At 47.6% G+C, this 16,713-nt stretch overlaps 7 protein-coding genes across 12 annotated transcripts in view; 3 read left to right on the top strand and 4 right to left on the bottom strand.

Annotated features, from left to right (window-relative positions):
• LOC6596472 (protein sickie) overlaps positions 1-4,834 on the top strand; it is a 215,444-nt gene extending 210,610 nt beyond the window's left edge. For all 6 annotated transcript variants that reach the window (XM_026987762.1, XM_026987758.1, XM_026987761.1 and 3 more), the window contains 4 exons: positions 989-2,847; positions 2,916-3,171; positions 3,234-3,713; positions 3,774-4,834. In XM_026987762.1, coding sequence (XP_026843563.1) covers positions 989-2,847; positions 2,916-3,171; positions 3,234-3,713; positions 3,774-3,893 — 2,715 coding nt within the window. In that variant the 3' untranslated portion in view covers positions 3,894-4,834. The remainder of the gene's footprint in view (positions 1-988; positions 2,848-2,915; positions 3,172-3,233; positions 3,714-3,773) is intronic.
• Positions 4,835-9,304: 4,470 nt separating this feature from the next.
• LOC6596469 lies at positions 9,305-10,374 on the top strand. The gene is made up of 3 exons (XM_002021728.2): positions 9,305-9,361; positions 9,641-10,065; positions 10,120-10,374. Exons 1-3 carry the CDS (start codon positions 9,324-9,326, stop codon positions 10,254-10,256), a joined length of 600 nt encoding a protein of 199 aa, XP_002021764.2. The 5' UTR covers positions 9,305-9,323; the 3' UTR covers positions 10,257-10,374.
• Positions 10,375-11,120: 746 nt separating this feature from the next.
• Positions 11,121-11,824, bottom strand: LOC6596468. Its single transcript, XM_026987786.1, has 3 exons — positions 11,632-11,824; positions 11,407-11,571; positions 11,121-11,344 (listed from the first exon to the last, which is right to left on the bottom strand). Exons 1-3 carry the CDS (start codon positions 11,796-11,798, stop codon positions 11,209-11,211), a joined length of 468 nt encoding a protein of 155 aa, XP_026843587.1. The 5' UTR covers positions 11,799-11,824; the 3' UTR covers positions 11,121-11,208.
• A 232-nt stretch (positions 11,825-12,056) lies between these two features.
• Positions 12,057-12,458, bottom strand: LOC113565395. The gene is made up of 2 exons (XM_026987244.1): positions 12,379-12,458; positions 12,057-12,316 (listed from the first exon to the last, which is right to left on the bottom strand). Exons 1-2 carry the CDS (start codon positions 12,400-12,402, stop codon positions 12,158-12,160), a joined length of 183 nt encoding a protein of 60 aa, XP_026843045.1. The 5' UTR covers positions 12,403-12,458; the 3' UTR covers positions 12,057-12,157.
• Positions 12,459-12,754: 296 nt separating this feature from the next.
• Positions 12,755-13,255, bottom strand: LOC113565394. Its single transcript, XM_026987243.1, has 2 exons — positions 13,217-13,255; positions 12,755-13,149 (listed from the first exon to the last, which is right to left on the bottom strand). Exons 1-2 carry the CDS (start codon positions 13,238-13,240, stop codon positions 12,856-12,858), a joined length of 318 nt encoding a protein of 105 aa, XP_026843044.1. The 5' UTR covers positions 13,241-13,255; the 3' UTR covers positions 12,755-12,855.
• A 329-nt stretch (positions 13,256-13,584) lies between these two features.
• On the bottom strand, positions 13,585-15,304 carry LOC6596466 (polysialoglycoprotein). Its single transcript, XM_026987242.1, has 2 exons — positions 15,000-15,304; positions 13,585-14,940 (listed from the first exon to the last, which is right to left on the bottom strand). Exons 1-2 carry the CDS (start codon positions 15,195-15,197, stop codon positions 13,741-13,743), a joined length of 1,398 nt encoding a protein of 465 aa, XP_026843043.1. The 5' UTR covers positions 15,198-15,304; the 3' UTR covers positions 13,585-13,740.
• A 163-nt stretch (positions 15,305-15,467) lies between these two features.
• Positions 15,468-16,642, top strand: LOC6596465 (extensin). Its single transcript, XM_002021724.2, has 2 exons — positions 15,468-15,542; positions 15,605-16,642. Exons 1-2 carry the CDS (start codon positions 15,513-15,515, stop codon positions 16,538-16,540), a joined length of 966 nt encoding a protein of 321 aa, XP_002021760.1. The 5' UTR covers positions 15,468-15,512; the 3' UTR covers positions 16,541-16,642.
• Positions 16,643-16,713: the final 71 nt, after the last annotated feature.

Below are 16,713 nucleotides of genomic sequence, written 5' to 3'. Positions count from 1 at the left end.
TTTGAACTCTGCCCTCCGTTCTCTAATGGCGCTCATTAGTTACTCCAAGTCTCTTGGTCTCGCTGAGTATTCCCCTACAATCCCCAATCGCCAATCGGTTTGCTCAGTCAGCTGTCTTACCGCCAGGCCTTCAATCTCCAACAGTCTGCAGCCAGCCACGGAGTAGCCATAACACTCTCTGCTCTGCCAGTCACGTTGCATCATAAAAAATACCCAGAGATGGCAGAATAGTTGAACAACAGCTCTGCTGGGGCTCTGGCAATAGCCAAAGGGTTGACACAGGTTCTAGAGCATAAATATGCTCGAGGTAAGCACACACTGGGGAAACAGACCACACTAGAATGTGGTTTTCAAATGTATCTTGGGATGTTTCACTAGCTGGAGAGATTGCTCTGGGAATTCAGGGAAGGAAGAGAGAGATACGAGATCTGGAAAAGAACATGATTTGCTCCTCTTAATGGAAGGTGTAAGCCTCAAAATGCTTACAATCAGAAGATATATCTTCTGATTAGAAAATCGATTAATCCTTTACTATATACCGAATAATTCCATATCTAAGACTCTATTCCTTAGATACTCGTATTTTCACACATTTACTGAGGTTTTCTCTTATTTTCGCTCAGTGTACGAGGGTCGAATAATTTCAAAAGTTTTTCAAGCCCGGCTTAGACCCTTTTGCACTCGTCTGTTGTCCATGACTCATGTGCGACGATTGTGGAGGTGAGTTGCAAGTGGCAAGTGCAGCGTCTTGCATACAAAACAGGCAACCGAACAGCACAGCAGAGAACTCTATGGAGAACTCTCTTTATAAATGCAAGACACGGAGGAGATATGCTCATAAAGAAGGGGTCTTATGAGAGGGGTTGGGGGTATCGTATGGGAGAGTCACAATTGCGATGATAAATTATAACGTCAGCCCCCAAAGCAAGGCACCGAGGACCGCTATACTAACCTCTCGTTTACTTCTGCTCCTCCCCTCCCGTTGCAGGCCCATGTGGTGACGGCGTTTGAACAGTCGCTGACCAACATGACCAATCGCCTGCAGCAGCTGACGGCGACGTCGGAGCGCAAGGACGGAGAGCTGACGGACATGCGGCAGACCATCGAGCTGCTGAGGAAGCAGTCCATCCAGGCGGGCCTCACCACCGCGCATATGCAGAGCATGGGACAGAATCAGAATCACCAGCTGCAGTCGCAGCCCGGGGACCAGAAGCCACCGCCAGGACCGGGGGGCAGCAGGTCCGCCAGCAATGTCAATGGCAACGGCACTGGCAATGGCAACGGCAACGGCATACCCATCGGATTGGGAATGGTGCGGCAGCACAGCACGGACTCGATGTGCTCCTTGAATTCCATTAGCTCGGGATGCTCGGCGGCGCAGGACAAGAACAAGGCCAACAAGAAGAAGGGGTGGCTGCGCAGCAGCTTCACCAAGGCCTTCTCGCGGAACGCCAAGATCTCGAAGACTAGTCGCCATGTGGGACACCACCACCACCACAATCATCACGGACAGGAGCACAGCTCCGGGAAGACACCGCTCCCGAATGGTCATGGCGAGCCGCTGGGTCTGGCGGCCCTGGCCACCCAACCGGCGCCTCCTTTGCCTAACAGCAAGCAGGGCAGTCCCGCCAAGACCCTGACGCTGATCGACAACGCCAAGCCCATCGATGCCATCGACCAGGAGGACCAGCAGGTGGTGGAGGACCTCAAGAAGCAGCTGCGCGAGAAGGATCTCGTCCTCACCGACATTCGACTGGAGGCCCTGAGCTCCGCCTCGCAGCTGGAGAGCCTCAAGGACATGATGAACAAGATGCGGTCCGAGATGATGTCCCTCAAGCAGAACAACGAGCGTCTGCAGAAGCTGGTGACCACCCGCTCCCTGGCCGGCTCCGAGGTGAGCCTCGGACAGGCGATCAGCCCCAACGGATCGGTGGCCGGCAGCTCTGAGGTCTCGCGCCGCTACTCGCTGGCCGACGGCAGTGCGCGACCGCCCATGGAGCTGCCACCACGCCTCAGCGAGGAGTTGGAGGAGGAGTGCATGCCCCCAGCACCGGCCCCAGAGCCCCCACCACCGCCAGCACCAAACACCGCCGCTGTGGCGCCTCTGAGTCCCAGCACACATATTGATCTGACGCCTCCACCACCGGCCCTGGAGACGGCGCCGCTGGCCAGCCCCGTGCACATGCCCAGCGCCGTCGAGGATCTGCCCGACGTGTGCGACGGCAAGAAGATTGCCATCGCCTGCTACCTGGGACAGCCGGAGTCGTTTGCCAAGTACTGCGAGGAGCTGCAGGAGCTGGATGGCTTCTATGCCAATGGCTCGATCATCGCCAGCCACGAGGCCGACCCCCAGGCGCAGGGCGAGCGCAAGGTGAGCTTTGCAGCCGCCAGCTCAAACGAGTTTATCGTCGCCTGCACCTACATCTCGGGCAAGACGACCTGGCAGAATCTCGACTACATTGTGCGCAAGACCTTTAAGGACTATGTGGCTCGCATCGATCCAGGCACCAATCTGGGCCTGAACACGGACTCCATCACGTCGTACCATCTGGGAGAGGCCAAGCGCGGGCCGGAGATGGGCTTCCCCGAGCTCCTGCCCTGCGGCTACATTGTGGGCAGTGTCCGGACGCTGTATATCTGCCTGCAGGGCGTTGGGAGTCTGGCCTTCGACAGCCTCATTCCACGCAGCATTGTGCACCGCTACATCAGTCTCCTCACGGAGCACAGGCGGCTCATCCTATGCGGTCCCAGCGGCACTGGGAAGTCCTATCTGGCGCGTCGCCTAGCCGAGTTCCTAGTGGCGCGTGCGGGACGGGGAAATCCCTCAGAGGCCATTGCCACGTTCAAGTAAGTCTTCATTTTATATGTAATTTTATAGAAAGAAGGAATGGCACTAATCAGCACTTCTCTTGCAGCGTGGACCACAAATCCTCGAAGGATCTGCGGCAGTATCTGGGCCACATTGCCGAGCAGGCGGCCATTGCAAATGGCGCATCGGAGCTGCCTTCTGTGATCATTCTGGACAACTTGCACCATGCCTCTGCCCTGGGCGATGTCTTCTCCTGCCTGCTGAGCGCCGGGCCGGCCAACAAATTGCCCTGCATTATTGGCACCATGTCGCAGGCCACCTGCAACACGACCAATCTTCAGCTGCACCACAATTTCCGATGGGTAAGGCATAACCGAACCAGGCAGCTCCCCTAAACAGAAACTAACTCCGAAACGTTTTCCAGGTCCTTACGGCCAATCATATGGAGCCCGTCAAGGGCTTCCTGGGACGCTTCCTGCGGCGGCGACTGTTCCAGCTGGAGCTGCAGACGCAGCATGCCCAGCCAGAGCTGGCGTCGGTCTTGGCCTGGCTGCCCTCCGTCTGGCAGCACATCAATCGTTTCCTGGAAGTCCACAGCTCCAGTGACGTGACCATTGGCCCGCGTCTGTTCCTCTCCTGCCCGCTGGACTTGAAGGACTCGCAGGTGTGGTTCACCGACATTTGGAACTATCATCTGTCCCCCTATCTGGTCGAGGCTGTGCGCGAGGGAGTGCAGCTCTATGGCCGCCGGGGCGGAGCCTGGAACGATCCTTCTGTGTTCATACGCAACTCGTATCCCTGGCCCTATGGGCCCGACTCAGTGCCACCGCTGCGACAGATCAATGCCGAGGATGTGGGCCTAGAAGGCGTCGCATTGACAAACGGGGAGAACCAGGATCCTCTGGTGGGTTTTGCCTTGTAATATCGTACGCTTCAAATACTAATCTTGGACTGTTCTCCACAGCTCAATATGCTGATGCGCCTGCAGGAGGCTGCCAACTACTCGGAGGCGCAGGATCAGGAGTCGGACTGCGCCAGTCTGGACTCCAACGTGACGCCGGACAGCTCTGCGGGCGCCGAGTAAGCCTCCACAGTTGAATCCACTTCGTACATGCCAAAATTTAAAAGGACCCCAACCAGACCCGAACACATCCGCTGTGGGCCCGCTGCACTATCCATCCCCCAAATCCACACAAATGAGATTTCTTGCACTACTTTCGCAGCCGAGTTCTTAAGCAGTTCCAAGAGGTTTCCATTTGCACCAACTCTATTCTATAACTTCTCGGTATTCTCATGATCCATTCCCATATCTAGAGTTAATTGTACTTTTTAGCGCACTTGTTAAAAATGCAAATTGTCCACCTCCAACACCACTACCAGAACCATTTATAATCACATTCAACTCTAGTAGTTTGGCCCACAGCTGCGCTTCGATGTTCGAGGCATCCCCCTGAAATGAGAGAAGAGAACCTTAACTAACATTAAATGTTAGAAAATTGAGAAATACATCGTTTTTGTACATAGAAAAACCAAAATACCCTAGTCTTAAGTGAGACAACTGTACGGCGGTATTGACTTTTTATACCCTAACGCAAGCCCAAGCCTAACCAAGCCCAAGCCCCGGCAGATCGTATGAGAATAATCGTAAACTAATATTTAAACCTATTGTAAATGTAGCTATAAGTTTTTGCTACTACCAATTTACAAGATGTGTGTACATTTGAAGGAAAAAGCTTTTACTTTAGTTTAATTATTTGCGTAATTATCACTAAATATTGTTACAAACATATTGCATATTTATAAAAAAAAAACATAAAACCCAATGCAGCAAAATACCATTTAAATATTTATTATGCCAAGTCGCGCTTAAAAACAGGAAATATGCGAACATAAATACGTAAAAGTCCCCCTGATCCCTGGACAAATAGCTAAATGAAAAACCGAACCACAAGTCCCCAAACAGAAGAGAAAATCCACAAAGTACTATCCATGCTAACAGTAAAACTATACGATACAATACAACAATTTATGTGTCTCTGTCTAATTTAAATGTGTGCATTTATGAGATATGACATCAAATCAAAATAAAATATAATATAATATAAACCAAATTGTCTTTGCTTGGAATCTATAACGGGAAAATGGCAATATCCTTATTGTATTTGCTCCCAAGCGATCGGGGATAAGTATAAGTATAGATTAGTGGAAATATATAGTGGAAAATATACTATGTCCTCAAATCGATAAGGACTCTATCAGGTCGAGGATTTTCTTCCGATTACAGGAAGCCGTCACACGCCCCGATCGGACTACAAATAACCGAGAAATCTAAATATGTAAGGCTGAGGATGTTGGAGTCCTTATCCAAGGATCAACCAAAATGTTCCAATCACAGAATGCTGTCGCTCTACTCGATCGGGCCACAAATAACAGAGAAAACAAGATATATGTGATTGGAGAAAATATCCTTGATCCTTGGTCCTTAATAAGTACTCCATCAGATCAAGGATTTTTTTCCGATTACAAGAAGCCACTGCACGTCCAGATCGACCCAAAAATAGCGCAGTAAATACAACTGGCTTGTATTTTCTTATAATTGAAAATGTAGTTGAAGAAATCGCCGATAGGAGCGCCACTGTACAATAAAAAAAAACCAGCGACCTTCTGCTGATTTCTGTTCGCCTGGTATCCCAGATCAAAAATTTTTCTCGTTTTCTGCCTTTTGAGCATCCGAAAATTTAGGTTGTCGTTTTCCAAAATGTTGTTGTTGTTGTCAATTTCTCTACAACAATTTTTTTTTGTTGTACAACAAAAACTCTCAGCTTGGAACTGCTCTAAGGGCTCGCGCACACTGTAGCTGAAAGCGGAGCTGAAAGCGGAGCTGATAGCTTATTTTTCAGCTCTAAAAAAACAAACACACTGCACCGGTGCAAGTGCGCACATTGCAGACTGAGCTGAGCTGAAAGCTGAAAAAGCTCGCTGAAATCAGCTCAGCTTAGTTTGATCGATCAAGCATGTTTGTTTTTTCAGCAAGCTGATTGCTGATTTTGTTCAAGTGTATTGGTTCATAAGTGATCGAAAATGGGCTGCAAAACATTTTTAAGCGAAATTACGGTTAACCCAGCGCTGGGGAATAAGCGGGACTATTAAAAATATTTGAATAATAGTTTTATTTCTATAATTTCTATGAAGGCGATAAATTGGGCAAAAAAGTTTTATTATTTACCATTACCAATGTAATGGAAAAATGTAATAATTCGTAAAATAAAAGTAATACGAATACAAACTCAGCGGAAATCAGCACATCAGAAATCAGCAGAAGGTCACTGGTTTTTGTGATCCCCCAAAAGTATGCAATGCAACATTTTGCATTTGATTAAGCTGCTTTCTCCTGATTTCTGTTCGCCTGATAGCCCAGATCTGAAAATCGAAAATTTTCGTTTTCGATCGCCACCAAAATGAGGGTGGTTGTTGTGGCTTCCTGTAATCGGAAGAAAATCCTTCATCTGATGGAGTACTTATTAAGGACCCAGGATCAAGGATATTTTCTCCAGTCACATATATCTTGTTTTCTCTGTTCTTTGTGGTCCGATCGGGTTGTGCGACAGGTTTCTGTGATTGGAAAAATGTTCTTGATCCTTGGATGCTCCTTGGCCATACATATTTAAATTTCTCGGTTATTTTTAGTCCGATCAGGGCGTGCGACGGCTTCTTATAATTGTTGGAAAATCCTTTCTCTGATGGACCAAGGAACAAGGACATTTTTCTCCAGTATCAGTTATCTTGCTTTCTTCGTTCTTGTGGGCCGATATAGGGCGACGGCTTTCTGAGATCAGGAAAATCCCAGTATACGTATGTATGAGATATTTTTATTGTTATAATATATTATTATAATCTTGTAGTGAATCCTTATCAAGAAATTTTTTTTTCAGCCTTTCTTATTTAGTTTTCTCCGCTATTCGAGATCAGAAAAAAGTCCTGGATTCGATGGTGTCTCTATCAAAGATCAGGATATTTTCCCCAGTCTTACATACTTACTTTTCTCCGCCATTTCTTATATGACCTGGGCGCCCCACATCTGCTCGTGATCGCGAGAATACCCCCCAAACGTTTGGCATTAAGGACAATAAGGATATTGCCTTTCCACCTTTATAAATCGCTATAGCTCCGCCATTTCTTGTAAGATATAGGCGTGCCATGCCTTTTCGTAATCGCGATATTAATAAGAAGTATTAAGAATTTCTGTATATTATTTTAATTTAATTATATATGTAGTTAAAACTGCCATTAGGTTGTCCAATAGTTGGAGAGCAATCAAAGCTGCTTCTGTTCAAGATTCTGTTCGCGTTACTTAATCAACCTACTTGTTAAGCTAAAATTAAGCATAATTCACTTTAAAAGGTGGAAAAGACTACAGTTGTGTTCAGACTTTCCCCGTGTCGACGTGATCATCACACTCAAAGTTGTGTGGATTGCAATGACTGATGGTGCTATAGGATTAATTTCTGGTAAGGAGGTGGTCTCCTCATCATTGGGATCATTTGGCTGTCGCAGCGGCTCTTTATTCGGCTCACACCCTCTGTGGGGAATGTCTAGAAATTATGGCGTGGATGCTGCTTCGGGGATCAGTTTCGACAGCCAAGGCGCCAGCAATTCAGACACGACTGAGTTCTTAGGACCTACCGGCATCAGCCTCTGTGGTTCGATTCGGGGAATGGTTTATCCTACCTTCGACAAGGGGTAGATGAAGTTTTGGGGCTGTATCATCCCACTGCATTCCTGGATTGCTGCTGTAATGTAAAAAGTGCTATGATCTGTCTTTTTGGAACTGTGGTAGAGCTTTTAAATTACTTGCAGGTTGTCCCATGTATATCTCAGTGCTAGGACTCCATCGGGATCCCGTGGTACGATCATATAGAGTATGTATGTCTCTTTAAAAGACACATTTCCTGCAAAAGGCCAAGTCCGAACCAATTCGATCCGGAACGCTTCTCGCCGAAGTAACGTCAGCAGCACCATCCAATAACGTATTTTTCCTTTGATGCTGATCTTAGTTGCTGCATTGGCCCTGGAGCATTGGAGATTAAAATAAGACTCCTTCATATCCTGAAGAGCATTCAGATGAAACTGTGCGAGAGGACGCTGCCGGAGATGGTGTTCAATCTAAAGCATTCATCCTAACTGCAAAATAAGGAACATAAATACCTACGTTTTATGAAGGATACGATTTAAAGTGAATATACAATTCGATATACATATGTAGTAACTTTTCTGTTGTTGTTTGTACTATAAACTTCTCGCAAGATCAGTTCATAAATATGCACACAAAGTCGACAGTTTAGTTTACCCAATAGCTGAGGCCATGAGTAGAGTCTATTAAAAGGTGTTTTCCAGAAGCTAATTAAAAGATTCAGTCAACTTAAACTATAATAATATAACCTCTAAACAACAATAATAATATATACAATATACCATAATAAATAATACAAAATAGCTAGACTTTACGGAAAAGAGCTGGTGAGGTAACACTGATTGGAACTGGTTTCAAATATCGCGCACAATTAAAATGCTTTACAGCACTAGTCTCGTATCCAGTCGATAGTATCGATAGACAAGATCCAATAACAGCAAGTTTTTAAAAAAAGCAAGTCAATTAGAAAATAGGTTCATGAATTGAATTGGATAAAATTATGTGGGCAGAACTAAAGATTTAATTAGCCAGAATTATTCAACGGAATATCAAAATCCAGATATATGTAAAATATAACTTGAATTCGTCAGTATATTTACAGTATATTTTGAAAATGAGACCGTATATTTCTGTATTTATTTGAATCGGGTAAGGATCTATTTTACCCGGCTGACAACAATGAGTCCCGACAACACTATTTTTCATACACTAGAGAAAATTATATAGTAGAATTGAGAAAATTTTTGTCATCCGAGGCTCCGTAGGTTACAAGATACTAATCATATGCATGCATATGTCTAAAACATATAAATTCGGAAAAATTTCTTTATTAATTATGTTTTAAAAACAGTTCAAAATCTTCATATTAGATTAACGAAATATGGTATACAAAGGCATTTTCTCGCATCATGCCTTCAAATACCAGCAACATTGCGACTGTTTTTCTTTTTTCTGTTGAACTATTTTTCCTAAGCCTTGTTTAAGCCAAAATACAATAAAAGCAAGGACTAATAAATTGCCAATCTTTAAATTAAGCTATTCATCAATGGTCTAAAATTATGTGGGCAGAACTAAAGGTTTTAGTTAGCTAGATTTATTCAACGGAATATCAGAATCGAGGAATATGTAAAATAGAACTTGAATTCGTCAGTATATTTTCGGTATATTTTTAAGATGAGAGCGTCGGACGGTATATTTTCACGATAAAGGTCACACTGCTTGAAGGAGTAGTTAGGTAAATGAAAAAAATTGTTTAAATCCAAAATTGTGAAAAACCAGTGAGCACAAGAAGTACTATAATAAGAAAAACACACAGCCTGCTGCATGCCCCAGCTGAACAACACCATTGACAGCTTGTTGTGGTCAGTGCGACGGAAAATAGTCAAGCCGATGCTGGCCGATTACACAACACCTGGCGCAGCGTGAAAAATGGGAGAATTATGCGAAGAAGCCCGAACTGGCAGCACAAACTGTGGCTAAACAGAAGGCTGGGGTGCCGCGGGAATGCCTTGATGGTCATGCGACTATGCAAATACAGTGATTTATATATCACGTAGTACATCAAGTGTTACATAACCTAGTGCCTCGGTGCATGCATCATGAACTCACCCACTCTCTCTGTGTCTGTCTTCCAATTGCAGCAACTGCGATAGAATGGCTCTCAGACTAATCAACCACGCTATGCTCCGCCAGCTGGCCGCTCAGTTGCCCCGCAACGCCCAGGTGGGCAGCGTTGCCTCCGTCCACACCCTGGACAAGATCGGCAAGCGCGAGGTTGTCGGCTACGGGTGGAACGGCACCGCTTGCTACGCCGACCGTGTGGACTACCCCATGCCGGCTGTGCGCTTCCGCGAGCCCAACAACGAGATCAACGCCCTGCGCGCCAAGGAGCAGGGTGACTGGAAGAAGCTGAGCCCCCAGGAAATCAAGGCCCTGTACCGCGCCAGTTTCTGCCAGACCATTGCTGAGGTCCAAGCCGGCACTGGCGAGTGGAAGCAGCACTTGGGCGTTAGCCTGCTCTTCTGCGCCGGAGCCATCTGGATTGCCATCCTGATGAATCTGTTCGGTGAGCCATCGCATGTCCTGAAATGATAAAAAGGATTCAAACATTTGCTTTTAGTCTACGACGAGCTGCCAGTTACCTTCGACGAGGAGCACCAGAAGGCACAGCTGAAGCGTATCATTGATCTGGAGATGAACCCCGTGACTGGTCTGACCTCCAAGTGGGACTACGAGACCAAGCAGTGGAAGAACTAAGTCCGCAATTCCAGATAGCCCCCTGTGTGTGACAGTAATTAAGCAGACTTCGATGTTTATTAAGTGGAACCCAAGATAGTTACAATTAAAGTTGTGGCCGCTGCTGGCTAAACTGAAATTCGAGAAGCTGGTCCCTCCGGAGTATGCATCTGATTAGGAGCCCGTCAGTCCTTGTAATGTTCATACGTTTCATCGTTGCAAATCGTATGCAGCAAAACAAGATGCTGCTTCGTATAAGCCTTGAACTCTTCCACCGCGGGTGCGGGTAGAATTGCGCCTGCAGGGTTTAACTTATTCCGGAACCCACTCCAACACAGCTGCGCGATATTAGGGTAAAATTCCTTTATATGCTGTACCAAACGCTTTGGGCCGAACTTTTCCAGTTCTTCAGCGGTAAACACATCCGCCTCGGAAGTGGCTTTACAGGCAACGCCGAGCATCATGGAGGCATACAGCAGCCAGGATATAGTAGACATCTTTCAGTAGCTGTGGACAGTCGCACAATACTAAAATGAATCACCACGTTTACGATTTGTCAGCTTGCATTTAAGCGTTTAATTGGGATTAGTTAATGTGTTTATATTTATCGCATGCTTCAGCTAATTTCTTTGATATTGCAGATAGCCTCCGCAGCAGACTTTCCCTATGTATAAGCATCATTGTGTCCGTGTCGCTGCAAGTCTCGGCCAAGGATGGATAGTTGTCCAGCAGCCATTGCCTCTGCACTTTTAGGTCTCCCTTGGGCAGTACTTCGGCCAAAGCCCCAGAAATGGCCACCACTAAAAGAAACTGTCAGCAAAAGTTAGGATTGCGAACACCCACAGCTGAGCAGAAAAACACTCACCACCTTGACCAAACTATTCATTTTAAATACGAGTAGCTTCTGTTTTGAAGCAACTATTTATGGGTTACAGAATTTGAAATTTGGCATGCATTTTGCATTTCAGATCAATCAGTGATGCCTGCGCCGGTGATGTTTTGACCTTCGGATTGGGATTTGTCGCACTTCTAGAATATTCTTTGCCATACCATCGATCGTGGAAAGAATCTCCTTAGTTTTCTCTGGGCCCGGCATCGGCGCTGTTTCACTGCCAGTCAAAAAGCATGATGATTACATTTATTGGGGAATTTAAATGAATTTTTTACTTACAGATGCGATTTCCACTCGTGAACCTTTAGGAGCCTGGCCTTGGTCTCCATTTCTTGCAGTTGCTTTAGCTTTTCCTGATCAGTCAAGGGCCCCTTCGTCGTTCCATGTGTATGGTCATGGGGCGGGGTAGTCTTGGGCAAGTCGGGCCTAGTATCCATTTTATAACTGAAAGGCACAGAAATGATTTTAAGGTCCGACTTCAATGCAGCCCAAAGTACTACTCACTGAGAGTACCAATCGTAGCCCTTATACGGGGGTCTATGCATGTTGTGTTTGCGCCTGTGATGTGGTCTATCGTTGGGCGAATGAATCAGATAATTGGTTTCCTGTGCATAGGCATCGCCACAGCACGCATAGATGTGGATGCAGAATAGGAAGACCAAAAACATCATGATATGGCTTAGTCCACTCCGATGTAAGCCATCACTGTTTGCGATCTTCCATACATTTCCTGGGGTGAAACATTTTGGATTAGTTATCAAATAAGTGAAACTAATTTGATTATATTTCCTAATAGTCTAAGACCTTAGGTTAGTGACATGGTGGTATGAAATCTACTACTACCACTCGAGTATACTCGTAATCTACTAAATTCTAGGATGAAGTATCTAGAGTATTAAGCAATCTGAAAGTAGGCAAGCTTTCCGCTCTCCAAGTGACCATTATTTTCAAGGGTCGCAAACATTTATTTATTGGATAGATAGCAAATGATCTTATTCTATAGATCGCTTCTAGATCCAACCTTCTCTAACTATCCTTGACTATTGGGGCGATTATTTTCTTGATGAGCCCTCATACGTGGCTTCAAATGACTCCAGGCCGCCTCTCTTTTGATATTGTGGAAGCCATCGTGGGCGCGTACGTGGCGCACCTTTGCCAGGGCCGTCTGTAGGCCCAGGAACAGAGCAATCTGTTGGTGGAATTGGAGGCTTCTTAGGAGCTCTACAATTCTGTAGAAACCAGGACGCTTACCCAACAAAAGAAACACAACCGCATGATGGTCCCCAACAGTGTTAGTCATCACTGCACCCGATCTTCCATACATTTGGCATTGGGGCGTAACATTTGGCATTAGTGTGGGAATACCCATGCATTTGTCCATTCGTTGCGGAACAAATTCAAATAATTTAAATAATATATTGCTTACAAGTTGCTCTCCTTCGGGGAGCTCTCTCTAGCTAGACTTCCAAATAGCGATCCACCGGATTCCAGCAGAGGGAAATGGTTTTAGAAAATGCTACTACTTTTACTAGCTGTGGTAGTAATGTATTCAAGACAAGTACCTATTAAGCAATCGGAAAGTGCAAATTAAACTATTAATTAATCATAGACAGACAGATGAGCAAGGTTTCTGCTTCCCATTGTATTCAAAGGCGCTTTCAATGCATTTATTGGATAGTAAATGATCTTGTTCTACAGATAGCATGCAGATCGGACCTTCTCTAACTATTATGCAGGAGCAGTAGTAGTAACAGCCTCAGAAGCAGCAGTACTATCTTTATTGACATTACTAAAAGGAAGAGTATATCCGTGCTTTTCCATTTGGTAGTGCCACCTTTTCCACAATTTCGCTATTCCTTCTTTCCGTTCTTTAGCCATTTTGTCGCTGTCAGCATCGGCCAAGTTGGAGCTAAACTTCCCTGATCCGCCTCCTTTTTCGCCTCCTTTATCGCCTCCTTTTTCGCCAGTCCTTTTGTTGGCACCTTTGTCTGCCTGTACGCCCAGGAACAGGAAGAACGTAATCTATATGGGAATTGAAGGGTTTTTTAGAAACCTTGGGATTTTCCAAGGCAGTAAGACGGTGGCGTACCAAATAAAATAGACACAAACGCATGATGTTCCCAATAACAACCGTTTTCGAGTGAAAATTGAACCGTATTTCACATTTATTTATTTATTTCGCCTACGTTTCCAATCAATTTAATTTGTCATGCCGCTACCCCACCAACACACCCCCAGGTGTTTCTGATTCGATCACTGATGCAGAATGGTTACTTAGCTTGTGGCTTATTCCACGCCGATGTTGAATATCAATGGATTACATTTCTTATAATTATACAGATACCCGCGGACCTTTTCTATCATTGGCTAATTCTTTTCCCCGTGGCCAAGTATATCTTTCCTATCTTCATTTCCTCTCTTACCCAACAAATAAACACATAAACAAATGAAATCGTATGCTGTTCCCAACGACAGTTGTCTACGAGTGAAAAACAACCACAGTTCACTTCATTTCGGATACGATACGAGTCTGTCTAATTTAATTTGTCATGCCACCGCACCCGAGCGCTGAGTAATCTTTAAACTTCGCGCCGCCGCATTCCGGGTGTCCGTTCACTGAAGAATATCGTTGTCTGTGGTAAAGCGATCGTTCCAGTGCGACCAGTACTTTTCCGTTTTCAAGCTGTCGAAGCCATCGTGCGCCTTCACGTGACGGGAGCCGGGCTTGTGGGAGGGCCCCGGACTCACATACGGATCCCCGCCATTATTATACTCCGGTAAGTAGGTCATCAGATCCATTAAGCCAGTGGTGGTGGGGGGTACAGTGGGTGGACTGGGATTCGTCCCTGGAGTGTTCGGATCGTGCGCACCAATTGTGGTCGGCGGCGTAGACTCCGTCACTACCTCCTCGTCCATTCCGTTGGCACCTGCCTCGTCATCTGTTGCATCGTCTGTTCCGGTCTCTTCCTCTGCCGCCGAAGGTCCCTCTCCCGCCGGCGCCTCTTCTTCAAATTCATCTCCCGCCGGCGCCTCTTCTTCAAATTCATCTCCCGCTGGCGCCTCTTCAAATTCATCTCCCGCCGGCGCCTCTTCTTCAAATTCATCTCCCTCTGGCGTTTCTAGTTCAGCTGCATCTCCGGCAGGCGCCTCTGCTGCAGCCGCATCTCCGGCAGGCGCCTCTGCTGCAGCCGCATCTCCAGCAGGCGCCTCTGCTGTAGCCGCATCTCCGGCAGGCGCCTCTGCTGTAGCCGCATCTCCGGCAGGCGCCTCTGCTGCAGCAGCATCTCCTGCAGGCGCTTCTGCTGCAGCTGCATCTCCCGCAGGCGCCTCTGCTGCAGCCGCATCTCCCGCAGGCGCTTCTGCTGTAGCTCCATCTCCCTCAGGCGCCTCTGCTGCAGGCGCATCTCCAGCAGGCGCCTCTGCTGCAGCCACATCTCCCGCAGGCGCCTCTGCTGCAGCCGCATCTCCCGCAGGCGCCTCTGCTGCAGCCGCATCTCCCGCAGGCCCCTCTGCTGCAGCCGCATCTCCAGCAGGCGCCTCTGCTGCAGCCACATCTCCCGCAGGCGCTTCTGCTGCAGCCGCATCTCCAGCAGGCGCCTCTGCTGCAGCCACATCTCCCGCAGGCGCTTCTGCTGCAGCCGCATCTCCGGCAGGCGCTTCTGCTGCAGCAGCATCTCCTGCAGGCGCTTCTGCTGCAGCTGCATCTCCCGCAGGCTCCTCTGCTGCAGGCACTACTTCCTTTGGTGGCTCGTTTTGTGGTTCTTGTGCTGTAACCGCCGCCAAGTGGACCAGCAACAGCAAAAGTATTCCCATCTGCAAAGATACCATCCATTACGAGTCCGCAGGTCCTAAAAAGGTCACCCCCTCCTTACCGTTTTGCGTATCGTCATGTCAACGTCAGGCGTTGCATATGTGTCATTCGATGGAACAAGCCGCAAGCCGCTGGGCAAAGCCACCTTTATAGGTGGGGGCGCAGGCCCATCCAGACGCAGGTTTAATTGATTACCAAAACTCATGGGTGCCCTATCGCTCCGTTTGAAATTGATTAAAAGCGTCGTTCTGCTCTGCATTTTAACGACCGGCGCGAATGCCGAACGCAGGCGAGGGAATCGCCCCAAAGACGCTCACAAGACGCGTGCAGCACCTGATGGATTTCTGCCTGTGGCCGGGTTTTCCTACTCGACTGTCTGTTTGTCTGTCGCTTCCATTCCATTCGATTCCGATTCTGAGTGTGAGTGTGAATGAGTAAGTGAGGCGTTGATTACTGCTCGTACTACTCGCATTGATTCGCCTGCAATTTCCATAAACGTGGGAGATGCTGGGGCTATAAAAGCCACAAGCCGCGGCGATTCCACCAAACAGTACAGATTGAGAACCATCCCGAGATGTTCATTAAGCTCTTGCTACTCAGCCAGGTAAGTCGAGCTTGTACTTCTGGCCAGAACATTCCACTGACTGCTTCTCTCTCTTCTTGTAGCTTCTGGCCCTCTGCCTCTGTGCGCAGTTGAGTCTCGACGAAGGCAAGGCGGCCGTCGATGCCTCAGTCTACAGCGATGAGGAGACATTGGACGATGTTCATCCTTCCCCCCACCAGTACGACCCCCACCACAAGGTTCCACATCACGGGCCAAAGGTGGAGACTCCTACCCCGGTGCCCGAAACGACCACAGTGCAGCCGCAGCTTGTGCCGGAGAACGATGGCACTGCCGCTCCGGAGGAGGGACTGCAGCAACTAGACGATGGAATCGGCCAACAGAATGATGGCTCTGCAGTTCCGGTATCCACAACGACGCCCGAACCAGAGCCAGAGACAACCACTCCTACAACAACAACGACAACAACAACGCCCAAGCCGAAGAAACATGAGTCCCATCCGCATCCGCATCCACAGCCGTACCCTCTTCCTCATCCATTCCCTTATCCTCATCCCCACTCGCATCCGTATCCCCCCCATCCGTATCCTGGGCTGGTGTTCGGACCAAAGCCAGTGCCCGGCTCGGAGGAGTCGTCTCCTGCTCCCAAGGAAACCAAAGAAACCAGCAATGAATCACCAGAGCCAACTGCCTATCCTTCTTATCCATCGTATCCGCCCTTCCGGCCACCGTACTCCCCCTTTCCAGCCCCAACTTTCCATCGCCCTGGACCTTATCCGAGCTTCCCGGGATTCGGACCCGCTCCGGGCTATGGATTCCGTCACGAACACCATCCCAAGGAAGGCAAGGATGACTCCTCCGATGAAGAGCCGATGGAAAAGAGCAAGGGAAACGAGAAGTCCGATGAGGTAGAGGATGTGGCACTTAGGCCCCCGGGGTATGGCTATCCACAGCTTTACATCGTGCCACGTCGTCCCGTGGTTTACTCCAGTCCGGGCCGTGGCTATGGCTCCCCCTACGGCGGATACGGACGCTACTAAAGCACCGTAAAGCACCTCCTGCCCATCTCTTGGCTGTAAAAATGTAAACACTCAGATCTTAAATATATATACTCGTAATTACGTATTTTGTACGCTCTATAAGTATTGAATTTATTGATTTCCCTGTCGTTCGGTCGATCGTCTATGGCTTTTCACCGTTCTGATAACCCCGA

This window comes from Drosophila persimilis, unplaced genomic scaffold (genome assembly GCF_003286085.1).
Source record: "Drosophila persimilis strain 14011-0111.01,24,50 unplaced genomic scaffold, DperRS2 tig00000124-arrow-pilon, whole genome shotgun sequence".
NCBI lineage: Eukaryota > Metazoa > Arthropoda > Insecta > Diptera > Drosophilidae > Drosophila > Drosophila persimilis.
The sequence above is the reverse complement of the archived record's forward strand: the minus strand, read 5'-3'. Positions and strand labels throughout refer to the sequence as shown.

Bases quoted from the DNA above. Each gene is read 5' to 3' on its own strand.
- LOC6596468 (XM_026987786.1), bottom strand. From the start codon at position 11,798: ATGATGTTTTTGGTCTTCCTATTCTGCATCCACATCTATGCGTGCTGT. The intron at 11,572-11,631 runs GTGAGTAGTACT...TGTGCCTTTCAG, and splicing joins GGCTACGATTGGTACTCTCA to TTATAAAATGGATACTAGGC. The intron at 11,345-11,406 runs GTAAGTAAAAAA...TTTGACTGGCAG, and splicing joins CACGAGTGGAAATCGCATCT to TGAAACAGCGCCGATGCCGG.
- LOC113565395 (XM_026987244.1), bottom strand. From the start codon at position 12,402: ATGCGGTTGTGTTTCTTTTGTTGG. The intron at 12,317-12,378 runs GTAAGCGTCCTG...TTCCACCAACAG, and splicing joins GGTTGTGTTTCTTTTGTTGG to ATTGCTCTGTTCCTGGGCCT.
- LOC6596465 (XM_002021724.2), top strand. From the start codon at position 15,513: ATGTTCATTAAGCTCTTGCTACTCAGCCAG. The intron at 15,543-15,604 runs GTAAGTCGAGCT...CTCTTCTTGTAG, and splicing joins AGCTCTTGCTACTCAGCCAG to CTTCTGGCCCTCTGCCTCTG.
- LOC113565394 (XM_026987243.1), bottom strand. From the start codon at position 13,240: ATGCGTTTGTGTCTATTTTATTTG. The intron at 13,150-13,216 runs GTACGCCACCGT...ATTCCCATATAG, and splicing joins GTTTGTGTCTATTTTATTTG to ATTACGTTCTTCCTGTTCCT.
- LOC6596469 (XM_002021728.2), top strand. From the start codon at position 9,324: ATGCCCCAGCTGAACAACACCATTGACAGCTTGTTGTG. The intron at 9,362-9,640 runs GTCAGTGCGACG...TTCCAATTGCAG, and splicing joins ACCATTGACAGCTTGTTGTG to CAACTGCGATAGAATGGCTC. The intron at 10,066-10,119 runs GTGAGCCATCGC...ATTTGCTTTTAG, and splicing joins CATCCTGATGAATCTGTTCG to TCTACGACGAGCTGCCAGTT.
- LOC6596466 (XM_026987242.1), bottom strand. From the start codon at position 15,197: ATGCAGAGCAGAACGACGCTTTTAATCAATTTCAAACGGAGCGATAGG. The intron at 14,941-14,999 runs GTAAGGAGGGGG...GTATCTTTGCAG, and splicing joins ACATGACGATACGCAAAACG to ATGGGAATACTTTTGCTGTT.